Source organism: Pristis pectinata, chromosome 24 (assembly GCF_009764475.1).
Source record: "Pristis pectinata isolate sPriPec2 chromosome 24, sPriPec2.1.pri, whole genome shotgun sequence".
Classification (NCBI taxonomy): Eukaryota; Metazoa; Chordata; class Chondrichthyes; order Rhinopristiformes; family Pristidae; genus Pristis; species Pristis pectinata.
This window is the reverse complement of record NC_067428.1, coordinates 5,043,724-5,064,471: the sequence shown is the minus strand read 5'-3', so window position 1 is coordinate 5,064,471 and position 20,748 is coordinate 5,043,724. Positions and strand designations below refer to the sequence as shown.

Here is a 20,748-nt window from a genome sequence, read left to right as displayed (position 1 = left end):
ATGGTGGGTTTTGGACCTCTTCCTGTGCTCTATCGCTGTGGATGCTCAGATCCCAATAAATGAATAAATTTTAAAAACTTTTTAATGGTTCACCCGCAGACCTTCCCACAAAGGTTGTTGACCTTGGCATTAACTCACAATAATTCCTGGGATTGGCTGGAAACTATGCAGCTGAGAGATAATGGTGGAGAGACTCGCCTGTCAGCCTTGTAAGAATGTCGGCCAAGGAACGTGATCGCCCTGCACATTAACTTCCATTGAAATCAGCTCATTTTCTGTTGTATTTTCAAGTTTTCCGAAATATATGAGGCTTAAGTCTTTCGTTAAGTAGGACCTAATATTGTTTAGTACACTGATAGATTGAGCACTAGTCCATTCAGGCTGAGATATTTGAAACCTAATACCTGAGGTCCTTTGAAACACACACTGTTGGCCTGCCCCCATCCCAGAAATAACTTGGACTTCAGGATCCAACTGTGGGATTCTTGCGGATGAAATTTCCCAAATCACAGGTAAATGGTGTCTTCAGCAGTTCCGTTGTGCTTGGCTGTTTGATCGCCAGATGTAACCCTTCCTATCTCCGAAAGGACAATAACGTTTCTTTTCAACATCAACGTGTCATATAATATGGACCTGAATAGGTTCAGTGCTTAAAGCCACTTTTAAGGTAGAGTGACTGCTTTTTAAACAGTGCCTTTCACAAACACAGAAAATTCCCAAGCACCGTACATGTGTAGTCACTGTTGAAATGTTGGAAATCCAGCAACAAATATCTGCGCCGCAAGCTCCCACAAATAGCAATGTGAAAAGGCCCAGATATTCTGCTTTAATGCTGCTGACTGATGATAGCTAATGCCCTGAACCTCCAAGATAACTCCCCAGCTCTACCTCAAGGAGGGATCTATTATATTCTGATAAGAGAGTGGAAATGGTCTCTGTTTGATGCCTTGTCCAAAAGATAATGGTCTCATCCAAACTGAGTCTGACGGTACAGTACTTCCTCAATACTACACTGAGATTTGTGTGCTCATATCCCTGGTGGTCCAGCTGGGGAGTTGGGAATGGGGGGGGGGGGGGGGGTGCCGGGAGATGTATGGGCGGCAAAGAACAAAGAACAACACCTGACCGGTGATGTGGGCTGGGGATAACTAGAGGGCAGGACACTACAGCCACACCACCGCTCCCCGGAGCAGGGTGCTGGAATCCTTAGCATGCTAACAAGTCATTCAGAAGATGACACCAATGCAGGACAGCTGCGCAAGCCTAGTTTGGGGATCAGGTCTGAATGAAGGATTTTATTTAAAAATATACTTTATTCATAAAAAAATTATAAAATACAGACCATTCCTGAACATTTTCATCACCAGTACAGAATGGGTTCTGTTTTTACAGACATCCATATGTCGATTCTGTCTGTGAGTCAGAAAATACACAAAAGTCAGTCGCTATGGTGACCACATATTGGCACCAAAAGGACATAAGAGTGATAACAAAGAACAATTACTAAATGTGGAGAAAGAGAGACGGAGGGGAAATTAGTTCTGCCACTCATAGGAACAAAAGCATGTACGTACGTCAGACCTTTGAATTCAGTAATATTATGGGAGCTTGTTTATATGTAGGGGTGTCCATAAGTCTGGCCTTCTTAACCTGGGGTTGGCCTATAATTAGAATAACATGACTTAACATTGGCATGTCGTCAGTTCTATACAACCCTTGAGCAAGGTTTAAATCCCTGATCTTCATGGGGTGATCAGCCTGCAACACTTCAGAGCCCAGTCTGTGCTGAGCTGAGGTGGTTTAGCTCACCCAGGAGAGGTAACTGGGTCAGCCTGGGTTACTGCCCTGATACCCACTGGTGTCCTGCTGAGGTGCAGGCTGCAGGGCAGCAGGATCAGGAGGGAAAGAGTGACGAGTGGGGCAACTGGGAAAGTCGTAGCAGAACACCAACCCTTGTCGCCTTTCAGCAGAGCGGATGAAGCAGGGAGGCATTGATCGAGCAGAGGAGGTTCACCAGGATGGGGCCTGGAATTTATGGGGAGAGATTGGAGAAGCTGGGCTTGTTTTTCCCGGAGCGAGGGAGGCTGAGGGGTGACCTGGGGAGCAGAGCTACTGCCTCACAGCTCCAGAGACGCAGGTTCAATCCTGACCTCAGGTGCTGTCTGTGTGGAGTTTGCACGTTCTTCCTGTGACCGGATGGGTTTCCTTCAGGTGCTCCTGTTTCCTCCTTCATCCCAAAGTTCTGCTGGTAGGTTAATTTGCCGCTGTAAACTGTGTGTGTGTGTTGGGGGGGGGGGGGTGTGGTGAGGAGTAAATTGTGTGAGGAATGTGAGGAGAATAAAAAATAGGATTGATGCTGAATTAGTGCGAAATGGATGGTTGATAGTATGGACTCCAGGGGCCGAACGGCCTGTTTCCATGCTGTAGCCCCGTCGGGAACCACACAGGCTCCGTTTAAACCACCCGAAACACGGATTAACAAGTGTGATGTGTGGTGCCAGTTTACACAACACGGGGTGAGATTCAACTTCGGACACGGGAACCTCGGCAGGGCACTGCCGCTGGTATCGGGTCCCGTCCACGTCCCACCAGCGGAGACACATAGAACCTGGTGAACGTCCCACCAGCGGAGACACACAGAACCTGGGTCACGTCCCACCAACGGAGACACACAGAACCTGGGTCACGTCCCACCAACGGAGACACATAGAACCTGGTCAACGTCCCACCAATGGAGACACACAGAACCTGGGTCACGTCCCACCAACGGAGACACACAGAACCTGGGTCACGTCCCACCAACGGAGACACATAGAACCTGGTCAACGTCCCACCAACGGAGACACACAGAACCTGGGTCACGTCCCACCAACGGAGACACACAGAACCTGGGTCACGTCCCACCAACGGAGACACATAGAACCTGGTCAACGTCCCACCAGCGGAGACACACAGAACCTGGGTCACGTCCCACCAACGGAGACACATAGAACCTGGTCAACGTCCCACCAACGGAGACACACAGAACCTGGGTCACGTCCCACCAACGGAGACACATAGAACCTGGTCAACGTCCCACCAGCGGAGACACACAGAACCTGGTCAACGTCCCACCAGCGGAGACACACAGAACCTGGGTCACGTCCCACCAACGGAGACACATAGAACCTGGGTCACGTCCCACCAGCGGAGACAGGAGCTCAGGGACGATCCGGCCCGCAGCCTCCCCCAGCCCGTCCCGGAGCTGATTTCTCCGGAGAGCGGGGTGAATCTCCGCATCATCCCGCTGGCAGCCCGCACAACAGCGGATCTGCGGCTGCTGCAGCACCGGGCAGGGTGGGGTTCGGAGCGGGGTGGGGGGGGGGTGGTATTTGAGTATTGCCGCTCCACCCCCCCCCCCCCCCCCGAATACACCATTCACATGATGAACCATCAGTCGGGGGCACAGTGAGAAGGGAAAGGAAATCAGAAGCAAGGGGAGGGAAATATGAACATTGTTGTGAAGTTAAGGCGGTGGCACAGGACGGCCCGGGCCGCCAGTGACGGCGGGCGGCGCCGCTCTGCGGCCGTGACAACCTCACACCGTCGTTGAAACATCAGCCGTCAGCGAAAAAAACCATCACAGGCGGCGCCCGGTTCAACTCTTCCATAAAACGGATGCGATGGCCGGGAATCGAACCCGGGTCAACTGCTTGGAAGGCAGCTATGCTCACCACTATACCACCATCGCAGCGCTGAGAGGCGCCCTCAATGCGCGCACTACATCAATGGTCTCACACGTAACCCTAGGAAATGAGAGCTTTGCTATATAACTGATACTTGATTTTAAGATTATTATTAACACGCTTATTTATTTCACAACATTGTAAAATTGGTGCAGGGAATTATAACAGACCCAGGGACGCAAAATGAGAGCAGCCCCAACCTTCATTTTATCCCCTTTTTATATTCTGTCATTCCCATTACCTCGGCAACTTGCTCTGTACCTCTCTATGGGTTGGATCTCCTTCTGTTCCATGCCAGGACGATTCCTGGAAGGGAGGGATTGATGGCTGAAGAGAGGTTGTTAAATTGAGTCTATTCCCATTGGAATTCAGAATAACGGGAGGCAATGTTATTGAAACGCAGACCATTCCAGTGGACACACAAAGAGACTGCAGATGCTGGAATCTGGAGCAAAAAAAAACAAGCTGCTGGAGGAACTCAGCAGGGCAGGCAGCATTCATGGAGGGAAATAAACAGTCGACGTTTTGGGCTGAGACCCTTCATCAAGACCTATCCAAGAGGTCCATTCAAGAGTCAATGGGATAGATGCTGTCCTTAACCTTGTTGGTATGTGTTGGTATCTTCTGGGGAGAGAAGGCCAGAAGGGCCAAGTGGCCTACACCTGCTTCTGTTCTTATGTTCAACCTCATTCCATCCCTCCCACGTTATCTCCCCCTTATCCCATCTCTCCCTCACCCTCCAAGCGTGACAATACGAACCCAATAACATCAGAATCAGCTGGATATGAGGGGTTGGCTCCGACATACAATTACCAATTTTAAAATTCATTTCTCAGGCTCTAGGTGCCACTGGCAAGGCCAGCATATTACCCATCCCTAAATGACCTCCAAAAGGTGGTGCTCTTCAGTACAAAATTCTAAGATTTAGACCCAGTGAGAATGAAGGACTGGCAATATATTTTCAAGTCTGATGGGATGTGACTTGGAGGGGAATCTGCAGTGGGTGGTGCTCTCATCGTCTGCTACCCTTGCCCTTCTTTGTGGTAGAGGTTGTGGGTTGGGAGGTGCTGTCAAAGTAGTCTGAGCTAATAACTGCAGTGTGTTTCATAGATGGTCCACACTGCAACCACTGCACAGCAGTAGTAGTGGTGATCAATATTTAGGTTGGAGATAAGGTGTCAAACAAGCAGGCTGCTTCATGCTTGATGGTGTAGAGTTCCTTGAGAGCTGCTGGTGATACACTCATCCTGGCAAGCTGAGAGCATTGCATCACATCACATCCCTGACCTCTGCCTTCTGGATGGAGATAATTTAGGGTGTCGGAGGCTGGGCAACAAATCAAAATGAAGAGAGCTTTTTATTTTTGAAAATTAACCATCTCCAACTACGCATCCCACCAATACATCAACCCAACTAGCCCCAAAACATGCCCAGGTTTGTCACACTTGCTACCTGAACTTTTCCCCATTTCTCCCATTCCCCAGCATCTCTCACCCCATCTCTCCCAGGCTAAACCCATTCTAGTTGTACCCCATCCTGGAGCTCAGGGGCATGGTGGTACTGCAGGTTCCCAGCTACACTAGGTTCCCCCTATCAGCGTGGGTCCCAGGACCAGTCCCTGCAGAACACCAGAAGTCACATGCATCCAGTCACAAAAACAACCCTCTACCAAGCCAATCTCAGATCTAATTAAACCACGTGCCCTAGATCCCACGGGCCCTAACCTTTTGGACCAGTCTCCCATGCGGGACATTGTCAAAAGCCTTGCTGAAATCCATGTAAACCACATCTATTGCACTCTCCTCACCTACACATTTTGTTAATACAAAAAGTTTTATCAGATTGGTCAGAGTCTCCCAACTTCACCCCTCTCCTCCCCCACCTGGCTCTATCTGCCCATCATCCCTCACCCCTCCTCAGTCCACCTATCACCCTTACCCTTCTCTCCTCTGTACATGGCTATCTTCCATCTCCACTCGTCAGTCCTGTTGCTGGGTCTTAACCCGAAACATCGACAATTTCTTTCCCTCCACAGATGCTGCTTAACTTTGAGTTCCTCCAGTAGCTTATTTGCTTGACAAAGCCATGCTGGCCATCTCTGATTAACTTTCCAAGGTATCATTAATCCTGTCCCTCAGAATTTTTTCCAAAGGTTCCCTACTACTGATATTAGTCTCGGACGTCTATAATTACCAGACCATTTGCCATCCTCCAATCCTGTGACACCTTATAGCCAGCAAAGATTTAAAGATCTCAGCCAGAGCCCTAGCAAAGCAGCCCTTTGCTTCCAAAAGCCCCTTGCTTCCCAAAGCAGCCTGGGATAAATCCCATCCGGCTCTGAGGATTCACTTACCTATGAGCCCACTAGGAGATCAAATACCTCCTCTCTATTTCTGGAGATTTGGACTGGAATTTCACCTTCCCCTTTACTGAATCTTCCAGCTACAAAATCTGTTTCCTTTGTGAGTACCAATGAAAAGTATTCATTCCAAACCTCAGCTATAGCTTTGTCTCTACGCACAGATTGCTCCTGTTGTCCATAATGAGCACTACTCTTTCCCTAGTTATTCTTTTTCCTCTAATATAAATATAGAACATCTTTGGATTTACCTTAAGCCTATCCAGTGATAGAGTGTCCTATCTTTGCCTGCCTTAATTAAGTCTTCCCTGCATCCTGAACAGTTGATGTTCAAATGGAAGGCAGGCTCATTTTCACATCGGAACATCGCAAAACACTTTACAGGTAAAAATTGTATTTTGATATTTTCACTGTTGTAATGTGGCTAACTTCATAGGGACAGCATCTACAAAGGGTTAATGACTAGATCATCAGGATTTCAGTTAAATTGTTTAAGGTATAAACATTACCCCAGCATTTACCCACTAGCGGATATCACTAGCAAGATTACTGCACTCTGAGAATCCAGGGCATCTTCTGGACTTAACTTGGAAACAGCACATTTAAAAACATATGAGGAATAATGTTGACTTTACACTGCATTTATTCAGTGGGTTTAAGCTTCTAATATTAAAAGTTCATGGACATTCATGGCTCATACAAGCTGAACCTATGCTATTAACTTGGGTACCTCATCTCTAATAGCTAATGGAACTTTTTCTACAAATGTGTTGTTGGGAGGTTAATTGATTACTGTAAATTACTATTTGTTTAGGTAGATGGTAGCATCTTGTATGGTAGCATCATGGTAGATCTTGGTCCAGTGTTCATTGGTGGCGAGGCTGTGGAGAGAGTCTCCAGTTTTAAATTCCTGGGGGCATACACACCTCAGCTGTTATTAGGAAGGCACAGCAATGCCTCTATTTTTTTTTGAGGAAATTGAGGAGAGCCAGACTGTCTCAGAACATTCTGGTGAACTTCTACCGGTGTGCGGTAGAGAGCATCCTGACATACAGCATTACTGCTCGGTATGCCAGCTGCACGAGGAAGGAGCAGAAGGCTCCGCAGAGGGTCATCAAGACGGCCCAAAACATCATTGGGACTCAGTTACTGGCGATGGAGGACATCTATCAGGCTCGATGTCGGAGCAGGGCTTTAAACATCATTCGAGAACCAGCTCACCCTGCTCACTACCTTTTTAAACTACTCCCCTCTGGTAGGCGATACAGGGCAATACATGCACACACTACAAGACTGAAACACTGCTTCTTCCCCCAAAGCTGTTAAATTGTTGAACATGGACTGACACCTCCTATACATACATACACACACATACTATGTCTTCCCCCCTTTACCAGCTGGACTCATCACGGTGTTATTTAATATATTGATATGCTGTTGATTATCATGGTTCATTTGTACACTGCCTTTTTATTTTTTTATACTTTATATTTGTGCAAGTATGTTTGTTTTATTTTATAGTTATAATTGCTCTTATCAATTTACTGTTTTGGTTTTTATTAGGCAAGGGAGTGCCATTGTAATCTCATTGTGTTGTCATTGCAACGGTACAATGACAAATAAAGAAATAATAATAATAAAATTCAGGATGGAGTTGATACACATGTGAGAGAAAGGGGGTAACAGGGAAATTAAGTATGGGATTATTGGGATTACTGAAAACCAGTATAGATTAGATCGGTTGTGATAATATGCCTGTGAACCTGGTTCTGACTGCTCAGGATGAGAGGGGGAAAGTTTAAAAGGAGATGCATGAGGCAAGCTAGGTGCCTGGAATGGGCTGCCAGGGGCAATGGTGGAAGCAATTACCACAGTGGTGTTTAAGAGGCTGTTAGATAGACACATGAATATGCAGGGAACGGAGGGACACAGATCATGTATAGGCAGAAGAGATTTAATTTGACAGTGTTCAACACAGACATTGTGGGCCGAAGGACCTGTTCCTGTACTGTTCTATAAGAGATGGCGCAGGCGCACTAAATTGGTGTGGGTGTTGTCAATGCTCACCATGGCTTGTTCTCTTCATTTTTGATGTTAACCTAGGCACAACAGTGCCAAATATCCAGTTTGGTTCTACTTGTGTAATTGTAAATTTCATAGGAATCCTAGACTGTCTCCAGTTACCTTCTCCTCTGGCAATATTTCTATTTTTTCTGGTTGATCCTAAAATGAGTGTGCATTGGGGCTGGTCTTGGTATAAAGTGTACATAGTGCTGTGGAAAAAAAATCAGTCAATAAAGAGCGAAAGCCATTTATACCATTTCCACAAAAACACAACAGACTGATCTGGAGGATTGACTTGTGATTGTACCTTGGTCTGAAAGGTGTTAGAGCTGCAATGGACTCCAACATTGAGCATCTAATTTGTGGCATTCTGAAAACAAAAACAAATGAATTTCCTTGTATGTGAAAATGACAAAACGTAGGGAAAGAACTTCATCCTAGCTGAAAGAATGATTGTGCGATGGCCTCTAGCAGTCCCCTTTTGTAACCTTATGCAACATTGGAAAGTTAAACCAGCTGTTGATTTGCAATTGTCAGTTTCCACTGCCAGTCAAGATTAGTTTAAATCCATCACCCACCCACTTCCAACCCACCTTCACACTTGTGTTTTGACATGATTAAACCTTTGAGTTGTGCTGCACACAGGTTCAGGTCTGTCCTCTCTCAGCCACAGGGGCAGGTACTAAGCAGAAGTTAGATGTCTTTTATGGGGGAATTGGAAAAGTTGCAAAGTGTATTAATGATAACCCGGTGTCACAAGCCCAACTAGCACAAAACTCACCCTGGATTACTCAAAATTTAACCCAAGCCTTGAATGTAGGTAATGACTCAACTAGAGCACTCCGGAGCAAAGAATTCCAAAGATTCATAGCCAGAGTCAAAATTCCTCCATGTATCAGTCAAATACAGAACGGAGATGGAAACAAAGTAGTCTGGAAGCACTCGAGTTACCTCTCATTCTTCAAAAAACTCCAAATCTATTCTATTCACCCATAGAATCTATTAAGGCCCTCTATAATCTAGTCACTTTCCCCATAAATCACTAGCCATGAATCAATCTTGTGAAGCTTCCCTACATCACCTCCAATACAAACATATCCTTAACAAGGAGACGAGAACTGCATAGTATCTAGCCTCACCATTGTACAAAAAACTTACTTTTGCACTCCATTCCTCTTGCAATAAAGGCCCATACTAGTTGCCTTCTGAATAATGCTACCCATTATTGGTAAACCACCCCAATCTGAATATTCATTAGCTTTATTCTGCTTTTCTATTCTTAGAAAAATAGAAAACCTTGTACACCATCTGCCATCAATTCACCCACTCAGTCTATGGCCCTTTGCAGACATTGCACCTCATTCTCAGTTTGCTTTCCCACCATCTTTGTATAATATTCAAGTTTTCCAATAATACATTTGATTCTTCAAAATCAAAATACAAAATTGTTGAGGTATTAGCACCAATCCCTCTAGGCATCTGCCAGTTACAGTTTGCCAAGCAGAAAATCACCCTTTTATCCCTACTCAATATTTTGTTAGTTGATCAATCCTTTACCCATATGCTACCCAAAACCCCATCTTGCACAGTAACCCTTTGTTATTAAATACCGACACCACATTTGAAGTCCGTGGTCCTTCCCTCTCAACTACGCCCCATCTTGCTTCAACCATCTTGTGTACTGAGTAATTGTAACATCTTGCGGGGAAAGTACATGTTATCTTGAGTTTCCCCTGGATTGCTCAGTAAAGATTCTCATGCAGTCCTATAGTCTGACAACCTTAAACATCAGTTCACCTTGATTGTTGGTCCACTTACACCGTTTATCTATTTTTCCATAAGCACCATTAGTTCTCACTCCCCATGCCTCTTTCCGAAACATTGCCCTGTCAAAAGTATTCAGTTAATCCAAAATTAGTTTATTGATGCACAGTTCACTTCATGAAAGTACTTGGATAAAGTAGGGGACAGATGCAAGACGGTGTCCAGTATTTGAAACAGGAGCCAAGTTCCAAGCCTCAGTTATGCCACTCATCAGCTAAACGGGAAAAGTGCTCGGTGGAGAGTCACAAGGTTCATTTTTGGGAGGGGTCATTAATGAGAACATCTGCAGTGACCTTATCTCAGTGACCCATCACAATTGGCAGGCAAGTTTAAAAATACCACCATATTTCATTTTAAAAGTTTATTATAAATGTTAAAGAAACAGGCCTTGATCACCTTAAACAGTATGGTTATAAAATACTTTGTTAATAGCACTTTAAGATATTTGTGTGTGAAGCATACAAATAGCAACTAATGCTCAAAGTTTACAAAAGGAAAATATTAGATGTGGTTTTAAATACATGCATCATACACATGATAGTGAGAGTATCACAGATGATCACCAAATGTATTAGAAAACAGTGGACCCACAATATTAAGGTGAACACTAAATACGCGATAAATAATAGATGGACCTTAATCTCTCTCCCACCTCCCCCCATAAAATATGGCATCTTTTCATCAATGTCCCATTTGCTTTAAACAATTGTTAAACCTTAAATCATTAAAAACATATTGTTTCTCCTATAGAACTCAAGTGCTCATTGAAATAATACTGATGAGTTTAGTTGCACCTTAACAGTAATAAACAGGAACCAAGTGGTCAGGTGAGGATACCAGCTAGCAACAAGCATCCAAACACAGGGCAGGTAACTACTCACCCCAAAGTGGGGCCCTGCACCCACTGAAAAAGGCTTAAATTGGAGAACCTCTTGGGTGCAGCCAAAAGTTTTAACCTCTCCTCTCTGAAGCAGATACATATAGGCAAATGTTTTTAAATATTTTCCTCAAATGATCCTTTCCCACTCTCCCCCCCCTCCCCCCACCAACACACAAATACAATTTAAAAGTTAAATTCATTTGCACTGAAAGTTCAGTGGAACAACTGCACAGTGGTCGAGACCATGAATGTCCATTTAAAAAGGAAGCTGAATAGGACAGGAACAGGACATGTTGATAAGGTTCAATGAAAGCAAAAGCTGGACAACTTGCAGTATAAACACCAAAAACCTGATGGATCAAACAGCACTTACAGCCCAGAAAAGGGCTATTATTTTGCTGTTTTGTAAGTCTTGGGCTCTCAGCTCAGTGCATGTGAAATAGTTTAATTATGAGTGCTAATTTACAGATAAATTCTCCAAGGCTAATTGGGTGTAAAACATGCCCACTTTTTTTTAATTGTGCAAATGTGTATCATGTGTTCCTCAAAAACATGTGCTATGCTTTCAACCTATCAAGTGCTGGTTTGAAAGTCAATTCCAGAGTATTCCTTTTGTTGTACCAAAACATTGGTTTAAATTGGAACAGGATAAACAACTGGACTGGTTACAGAATACACTTGACACTGAGCGAGACTATATCCTGAAACTCACAACTGATCACTTGCTTGGATTGACCATATCGTTTCACGTGACCTGGGATAGTTGAAACATTAACCCAGAACAAGACTTGCTGTACCTGCAGAAAATGTCAAGATCTGTTGCACAATGGCACATTGTGCAACAGAAAGGTTGGATTATATGGGATAATCAATAGATCAGAAATCTGAGGGTAACTAAGGTTAGTCACTGTTGTAATGTAGAAAATGCAGTAGCCAATTTGTGCATAGCAAGTCTCCACAGATAAGGTTATGTTTCTGTCATGGTGGGGACAGTACAGGATCCACGGAAATCTAGTTAATATTCCAGTGACAATACTTTCTTATTCAAAGCACCAGGGTAGGCCAATTGCAACTCATTTTCCACAAATTAACTTTAATCCCTAGTCTTCAGGATCAACTGATATCAATAGTCTAAACACAGCAAGACACTGGCCTGTGTACTGCCAGCTCAAACATAAAAAGATTAGATTGGATTTTAGATGAAACAATACAAAAAAAAGATGCAAGATTGCAGCATCACAGGAAGTTTTTGTCAGAGGTAGTATCTCAGTATGTTGTCATCATCCAAGTAGGATTTTGCCCTTCTCTCCTGAAAGCCTAGCACCGAATGCAGGCAAAAACAGCTTAGCTATTCAACAGGTTTGAGCCCAGTGGGCAGGCTGTTTGACTGCAGGGAAGCAACATCACTAATGTCCAAATGAGTGTAATCAGGGGAGTTGCTAGATAGTTGGAGGGTGCCCAGATTTCTCTCCTTGACAAAGGGTGTTGATGCTAACTACAAGGGTGGTTAACTCCACACATCAGAAATCAATTTAGTAAACTTCCATTCTCTCTGGCTGAGTGCAGGGTTGGGAGTGGGAGGTGCAAAATCTCGATGCTCTTTTCCAAGACCAAACACTCATTTTAATGTTCCTATTTCTCCAATACTGGACAGTTGGCACTTTAACCCACATTAACAGAGTTTAAGATGTACCCATGTTGAGCTGTGCTGTCAAGACCATATTTTTGATGTTTTCCAGAAATACATAATGGATTAAAAACTGGTATGGTCAATGGGTAAATAAGCAAAACATTTAGAAGGTGCATTTAGTGCTCAGCTGAATAAACATGGACTTTGCAATGTGTGGCACATGACACCAAGACTCAATATGCATACAATACACATCTGGAATAACTTCATATTCATGTTGTCCACAACCATCAAGATTCAAGTCTGAAAAAATTGGTTTGCATGTGGAATGTACAATGATTTAGCTCAGTTAATATTTTGCTAAATATATTCTAGGATAGGGAAAAGCAAACCCAGACATTTTGACCATATACCAGAATCTACAGTTAATGAAGTGTTTGCCCTCTGTATTGATCAAGGCAAAATGACCAGGCCAAGGTGACATCAGTAACAATGCAGATCACTCCTGAACACAACTGGACTAAAGGGAGTGTTGCAATACAAAATCTGCTCAATGAAGAAAAAACAAAATCACATGATCAAAATGGACCTATCACCACAGAGTATAGTCGATTACTCAAGGAACATTTTACCATTTCCACAGTTTGGCATCCAAGTGCCTTTTACTCACAGTCCAGGAATAGTTGATGCCTCTGGATATTCTTCTCCACAAATTAAACCCATTAACAAAACTAATTTCCTAACTTCAAATGCTTTGAAATTTTTTAAGTTTATTATTGCATGGAATGTAATGCACTAATTAATGTGCAAACTGGACATTTAAACATTAGGACTAGATCAAAAGAAAGTTTCACTTCACTACATTGGAGTTCTTTACATCACAAATTATAAATAAAGATTTAACTTGCTTATAGTAAAGCTCAAAAGGAAATAAAGTTAATGCAGTATTGAGTGTAAGACAATATTGCTGTACAAAAATAGGAATGCAAAAAACCCAGTGATATACTTTAGCCACGAATATTACAAGGGATCATAGGAGAGGGGAAGGGAGCCACAGCCAATGTTACTTGCAGCAGTTTTAGAAAAATGAATACAGTACACTGACTGCAGTGGTCCTTCTAGTGCATGGCACATTGAAATCTCAGCCACTTACAGGTAATTCTTTCCTACAACCTTCAAACTGTTTAGTAAAAACTGCACTACAAACTGACCTGGTGGAAAAAAGTTTATATTTGGGGGCCGTCCCTTTCACACAGGAGGGACAACACTCTACTCAACTAATGACGCTTGCATTATATTTGTATCCTGAAGATGTATTTGCATTTACCTGGTTTGGCAGATGGGAGGGGAAGTTTAAGGAATGAGGGGCTGGTGCAACAATTGAATGAGATCATGTGAGGTTTTGGGGAACTCCACAACGTACATGTCAGGAACAAGAAATATGCAAATAAGCAACGGATGCTTTATTAGAAGATACAATGTTCTAACAGACTTAAATAAAAAGGGGACTGTTGAAATTGTTTAGAGACCTCAGCAGTCATTTTGCGGGAGGTAGAGTCAGGTTCAACAACTTGTGGAATGCTGATTTTACAGAACAAATGAGGGCCCTTTAAACTTGAAATCAGGCATCCACACTGTTTTGACATGTAACAGTTCAAAATACCACTATGGGGCAGTTTGGCTCCATTTGAGTCTGGTGCCACACCATTGCCAGTTCTGCCACAGGACTTCTGCTAGCAGAAAGGTAGTTGGCCTGTTCCCAGACACATGAAACATCAACTCTGCTACCCAAACTGGAGATTGTTCATAACCATGTAAACATTTAACATATATGATGCCTTTGTGTAGCAATTAACAAATCATTTCACAAGTTAGATTTAAATAAAGACCCATTTCATCTCATTCTTCCCGAATACTAATTATGTCAATGTCATAGCACCCAAATCAGATTCAGTAGATCTACCTATAGGCAACAAAAGTGGTCCATGCCAGCTAAATAAACCCAATGTCAGATTGTCTCAAAGGAAATGTGAGAGTGCTGCCCATTGGACTCCTGAGAATTGGACCCGAACTTGCAGTTTAAGACAGAAGCAGCATGAGATTCACCCCAACACTCACCATCTCTTCACTGCAGAGATGAAGTCAGGGTGCTCAGAGAATTTAAATTTCAATTCACACATCTGTGCTATCCTCTCATATCCAGGATACATCAATCTGCCGGAGTTAGCAATAAGTGAGAATTATGAAAGATTTACTCTCCCTATTGAAGCAGTGAAGCAAAAGCCAGTGTGTAAAACAAGGGAATTCTCCTCGAAAACCAAACGAAGTTGGTCTTTAGTTTCACTAAACACTACTGTAATCATTGATGCAAATCATACATCTAGTCTTTTCCTGAAGATTGCTTTTTCTCCAGTGAATGTCAACTCATGCAAGTAGGAAATTCTCTCATCTGGTTTCATATGTAACCATCTTAGACTGATTATAACAATCTCATCACAAGACTCAGACCTGACAGCAACCCAATCACCCACTTAGATTAGCTCTTGATAGACACAACCATATTCCCTTCAAAAGATTCAAATAATTCTAGCAGTAAAAAGAAAAGTGGGGAAGACTAACATTTTCCTTAGATTTTTTTGCTACAAGATTTGTTCCATAACCCCAGTACAAGGGTAAAGGGTGATTTTGTTTTTGGGGGAGGGATGGGTGGGTGGGAGCTTGAATTTTGTCCAAAACAGGAGAACACCTTTCTGAACAAATCAATGCCCTCCCTGCCATCCCCAATATAGAGGTGCTGAAATAAAGCATGGCCATGTCCTCTAGAGTTATGATGGCCAATAGTGATGGGAAATGAATGGGGCCCACTGGGAGGTAAACAACTACACGTGTAGCAAAGGCAATGCCAATAGCAGCATGCGCAGCTTGTGATCGAGAATCCACTGACAGGTCTATATCCTCATGAGATTCAAGGTGAAATTTCATTTACATTTATCAATAAACCCTTGAGGACTAGAAATAAAGATCAAATCAGTCTGAAAACACTCGGGTTTGTGAACTGTGGCTGTAGCCAACTTCCAATTTGGCAAGAGTTCCAGATAACAGACTGGCTCAGGAGGTTCACATTTTCCCCATTGGAATGGCACCTAGCGCATTCCTCCGTGCCGGCCATCGTTACCAATCCCTCCTTGCATTCCCTCCTGCTCTACGGACTTCAGGAGTTCCTCAACCCACTTCAGTTCTGCAGTTAATGCATCGTATCGGTTTTCTAGTTTAGTATATTTCCGCTTCAGGATGTTGGTGGACAGCATGGTCGATTTGACTTCATCGTGTGCCTGCTTCCTCAGGGTTTCTGTTTTGCGCAACTCATTTTTAATGTGCCCGAGGTCCTGGCTGATGCTTTCATTCTCTTCTTTATACCACGATTCCTTTTCATCGTAAATGGAAACAAGGGCATCAATGTCCTCCTTGAAGGACTTCTTGTTTCTCACCAGCTCCTGAATGCTTTCTTCTACTGCAGTGATTTCTTCTAGGACTTTAGAGAATCTCTCAAAGTTGACATAGGTGTTGTTTGGAGGCATGCTGGAATGAGATTTGATTGTGTACTCCTTGAGCCGCGTTGTCTTCAGTCTACGACGTTCTGGCTTCTTGCCATTATCTTCCCGTCTCACATTCCTTCTCTTGATCACCTTTAAGAGGGGTGAAGAGGAATATGTTAGGTTGGCCACTTCAGCATTAATCAAGTTCTGCCCTGCTGCAGATAATGTAACTGAGCCCACCTTGTATGCAATGCATACACGCACATTTCTAAACTTCATGCTGGCAGCGTAACATGTTGTATCCTGTATAAACAACCTCAGCTACCTATCAACTGGCTTTGTTCTTGCTGATCTACTCTGGCCTCAAGTTCCTCAATTTTCAAACCTTCATCCTCAATTTTCAAACCTTCATCCTCAATTTTCAAACCTTCATCCTCAATTTTCAAACCTTCATCCTCAATTTTCAAACCTTCATCCTCAATTTTCAAACCTTCATCCTCAATTTTCAAACCTTCATCCTCAATTTTCAAACCTTCATCCTCAATTTTCAAACCTTCATCCTCAATTTTCAAGTCTACTTATCCCATCTCTATGGCCTCTTCTAGTACTTCAAATTTTCAACATTGACCTCCAACATTTTAGATATCATTCAGATACCTAGTACTTAAATTCTGGAATGTTCTCTATACCGATTAACTCTTAACACTTTGCTGCTTTAACACCCTCAATTTTGGCCAACTATCTCCTATACAGCAAAAAATCTTCACAACTAACATATAATGAAGCACTTGTGGAAGATTTACTATATTAAAAAATGAAAAAATACATACAAATTTTTGGCATGTTGTAGTACTTTACTGACACTACCAGATAGAGATAGTGTTCCAGGGTGAATCACATTGCTTGAACACTACTACAGGCAAGGTAGAAGGGTTGTCATTTAGCACCACAGCGCAACCAAGTAGGCTGCCTTCCCCACAGAAAGTCAACTGGACCTCTAACACAGAAGCACAAAATAAAAGGATTACCTTAATCCATGGATGCTCAAGACTATCACCGATGGTCATTCTTTTTCTGAAAGAAAGGCAAAAGGTATGAAGTTACACAAATATTGCCAGATGGTCAGGCCCCACATTCCCCCTACTTTACATCAGAGGCTGTGTATCATGGTTTCTTCCCCCAGTCAGATGGAGGTCGTCATGACAAGCAATGTCATGATATTAAAGCAAATTAAGCATTAGTGATTCTAAACATCAATAGCTCGAGTACCTGATCACCTGTGAAGTGCAAAGGGAGAAGTTTGGGAGGTGACAATGTTTACTCCAGATGCACATGCACATCTCTCAAGAATTGACAAAGACAATTTTGAGTAAAAAAAAATCTTAATCACAAAATAAAATCTAACTGACAAATCAAAGTGTTCTCTGCTCATTACTGGCACATTCAATCTTTGAATGATTTGGTAAAGGCTTTTCTTACTTGGGGTCTTTCACCAGAAGCCTGCGGATGAAGTCCTTCGCCAGTTCACTAGTGTTACTGAAATACTCTTCATCAAAGTCGTAGTTCACAGCAGAAATGTTTGTCAGGGTTTCTTGTTTGGTTTCACCGAGGAATGGAGAAGCACCACTCAAACTGGAAATTGGGGGAAGAATTGTATTTAATACCAGCACATCATTCCATCAGCTGTCTCTTCTGAAGGGAAAGTACACTTTTGCACCATAATAAGGTCAACTAATTTAAAAGTATAGCAGGAATGTGTCAGATTCATTGCTAATTTGCAAGGAAAATCGGGAATGAAATTTCTGGTAGTTTTCAGAAACCTGAATCATATGCCACGCCAAAGTAAAGATCAGTAGAGTAAATCCAACACTGGCAGCATTAGCTCACCTCACTTCGAAGGGAGGAAGACACAGAGAAATACTTGAACTATTTTATGCCAAGCAGTTAAAAAAAATATTAACCAAAAGCAGGATGTTGTGAAAAATTACACGGAAGTTACTCTGATTCAGTTATACGGAGGATTGGCGAGAGAACCCAAGATAGTTTTCCCACAGAAGAGATGATTAAGGGAATATAATAAGAAGATATTTAATGTTCAAAATTAAGTGTTTGATAAGAGTGTAGCAGGAAAAAAGGATTAGTAACCAGAAGATATTTAGTTAACCTAGTCAATAAAAAAAAAATCCAGGGCACGTGAAAAACATAAGGCAGCTGCTTTCAGATTTTATAATCAGGCCCAAGCCAATTCTGTATAAAAGTCCTCAACTAACAATATCTACAATATAGTATGTCGATCATCTTTAGTTAAGGTTTATAACCTCCACAGATGGCACATTAAACTGTGCAAGTTTCTCATTTTCCCCATGGCTCAATGAGCATTTTCTGGCTGAACAGAATGATCAGGTCCTTGAAAATGCAAATACAACCTGCATCAAGAAAACACTGCTGAAATGGACAAGACACATCATGAGAATGGAAGGCCATCACTTCCCAAAACAAACACAAAGGGAGTTGAGAGAAAGGATTGCCCAAACAAGCACTTCAAACAATTTGAAAAGCAGTCTTCAGTAGTACAGCGTCAACTAAAACTGTTCAGGACCAGACTTACTGAGTTTGTCAAAGATTGCAAGCATGTAATTGTTTTGAGCAAAGTCAAAAGTACAGTTCCTAAGCTGCATGTGAAAGGGGGTCAGACGTGCAATTTCAAACACCAGTTAATACTTGTGGCCACAGCAAGACTGTCCATGTATTTAGGGTATGGACTTCAGTCGCAATCAAAGCCACAAATCCAACTCTTCAGACTACAGTAACAATGTGTACCAAGAATACCTGGGCTCCAAAGTTTAAACAGCGTGAGATTAAAGAAATAAAATTGTATTCTGTGGAATTTAGAACATTAAGTCACAATTGAAAATCTTAGAATACTCTGGGCAAGGAAATCGAACTATTGCTGCTTTGTCTTGGGGGCAAAACCTTAAGAGACAGGCCTTTCAGGAGCAAAGTTAGAAAACAGCAGGGTGGTAGAAATTTAGAACACTTTCACAAAATGGCAATTGATGCCTGACCCACTGTCAGTTTTAAATGAGGGATCGATAGACATCTGTTCACCAATAGTTATCAAAGGATACCAGGAAAAGGCACGAATCTAGAGTCAGGTCACAGATCTACCATGATCTCATTAAATGACAGAGCAGGTTAAATAGCCTTTTCTTACTTCTATAATCTTAAGTACCATTTTTTCTGGTGGTCTGTGTCTTTGACTAGAACCTTCAAAATACTGGCCTGGCATCTGATTGGAAAGGTTCAAACAAAGATGAACATGAATTTAGAGACCAGGGGCAGAGGGGTTAAAATGGAGCAATAGTTTGCAAATAGAATTGACGAGTGAGGGACAGAATGTTGGAGTGGTTAAAAAGGGAAGTAACCAAGAAAATGAACCACTTATATTGTCATTTTATCCCTCCCATCTGTATTTCATAGTCATACAGCATAGAAATAGGCCATTCAGCCATGTCCATGCCAACCATCAAGTATCTATACAAGCTAATCCCAGTTGCAAGCACTTGGTTCATCCTCTACGCATTACCAATTTGATTACTCAGCCAGATGCTTCAAAGTTGAAAGTACCTGCCTCCTTGTCAGGCAGCATCTTCCAGATTGCAACCACTTGCTGGATGAAAAATATTCCTCAGATCCTCCTACCCCATACCTCAAGCCTATGCCCTCTAGTATTAGATACCTCTGCCAAAGGTTTATACTCTATACCCCATATTTGCCCCTCAATTTTGTATTTTAGGTGCCCCCTCAGCCTCCACTGTTCCAAGGAAAACAGACCCAGTCTCCCCTCACAACTGAAATGTTCCATCCTAGGCAACTTACTGGTGAATTTCCTCTGTACCCTCTCCAGTGCCACACACAATATTCCACCTGTGGCCCAATTTCTTTTTTAAATAAATGTTGTACAAAGATCTCCCTGCACTTGCATTCTACTCCTTGGCTAATGAAGGCAAACATCCTATATGCATTTTTCACCACTATCTATTTGTGTTGCCATCTCTATTCCTCAATACTCCAAGAGGCCCTACCATTCATAGTATACATCATACCCTGATTAGATGAAAAGTCACCACCTCACATTTATTAGGATTAAATTCCATATGCTATTGTCCTACCCAATTTACCAGTTGATCAATATTATTCTGTAGCCCAAGATTACCCTCATCACTATCAACACCAATTTTCATGTCATCTGCAAACTTAATCATCTCATATCCAAGTTCTTAAAGTACATAACAAATTGTAAAAGGTCCCAGAACTGATCCCTGTGGTACACTGCTGGTCACAGGCTTCTAATCACAAAAGCAGCCCTCCAACATCACCCTGTCTCCTATTACCAAACCAATTTCAGATTCCAATTTGCCTTGGATCCCTTAGGCTCCAACCTTTGAGACCAGCTTTCCATTTGGGACCTTGTCACAGTTTTACTGAAGACCACAAAGCACACTGCCCTCATAGGTTTAGTTCTCTTCAAAAAGCTCAAATTAGTCAGACAGGATCTCCCACCTAATCTGTGCCAGCTATTGCTGATCAGTTCTTGCTATTTAGTGTCCTCATTTGTTTGAAGCAGCTGCTTCTCAACCATTTGCAGAGACATGGGTGTTTGCTTCAAGACTACACCACATCCCACTAGTAATGGAGTAAAACTGGGCCTAATTACTTAATGCCTTAGT

At 42.6% G+C, this 20,748-nt stretch overlaps 1 protein-coding gene and 1 non-coding gene across 3 annotated transcripts in view; both read right to left on the bottom strand.

Annotated features, from left to right (window-relative positions):
* Nucleotides 1-3,658: 3,658 nt before the first annotated feature.
* On the bottom strand, nt 3,659-3,730 carry trnag-ucc (transfer RNA glycine (anticodon UCC)). Its single transcript has one exon. It is a non-coding gene; the product is annotated as a tRNA-Gly (tRNA).
* A 6,597-nt stretch (nt 3,731-10,327) lies between these two features.
* dapk3 (death-associated protein kinase 3) overlaps nt 10,328-20,748 on the bottom strand; it is a 32,476-nt gene continuing 22,055 nt past the window's right edge. For both annotated transcript variants that reach the window (XM_052037873.1, XM_052037874.1), the window contains exons 7-9: nt 17,498-17,650; nt 17,047-17,092; nt 10,328-16,168 (exon numbers count right to left, since the gene is read on the bottom strand). In XM_052037873.1, the coding sequence (XP_051893833.1) occupies nt 15,626-16,168; nt 17,047-17,092; nt 17,498-17,650 (742 nt within the window). In that variant the 3' untranslated portion in view covers nt 10,328-15,625. The remainder of the gene's footprint in view (nt 16,169-17,046; nt 17,093-17,497; nt 17,651-20,748) is intronic.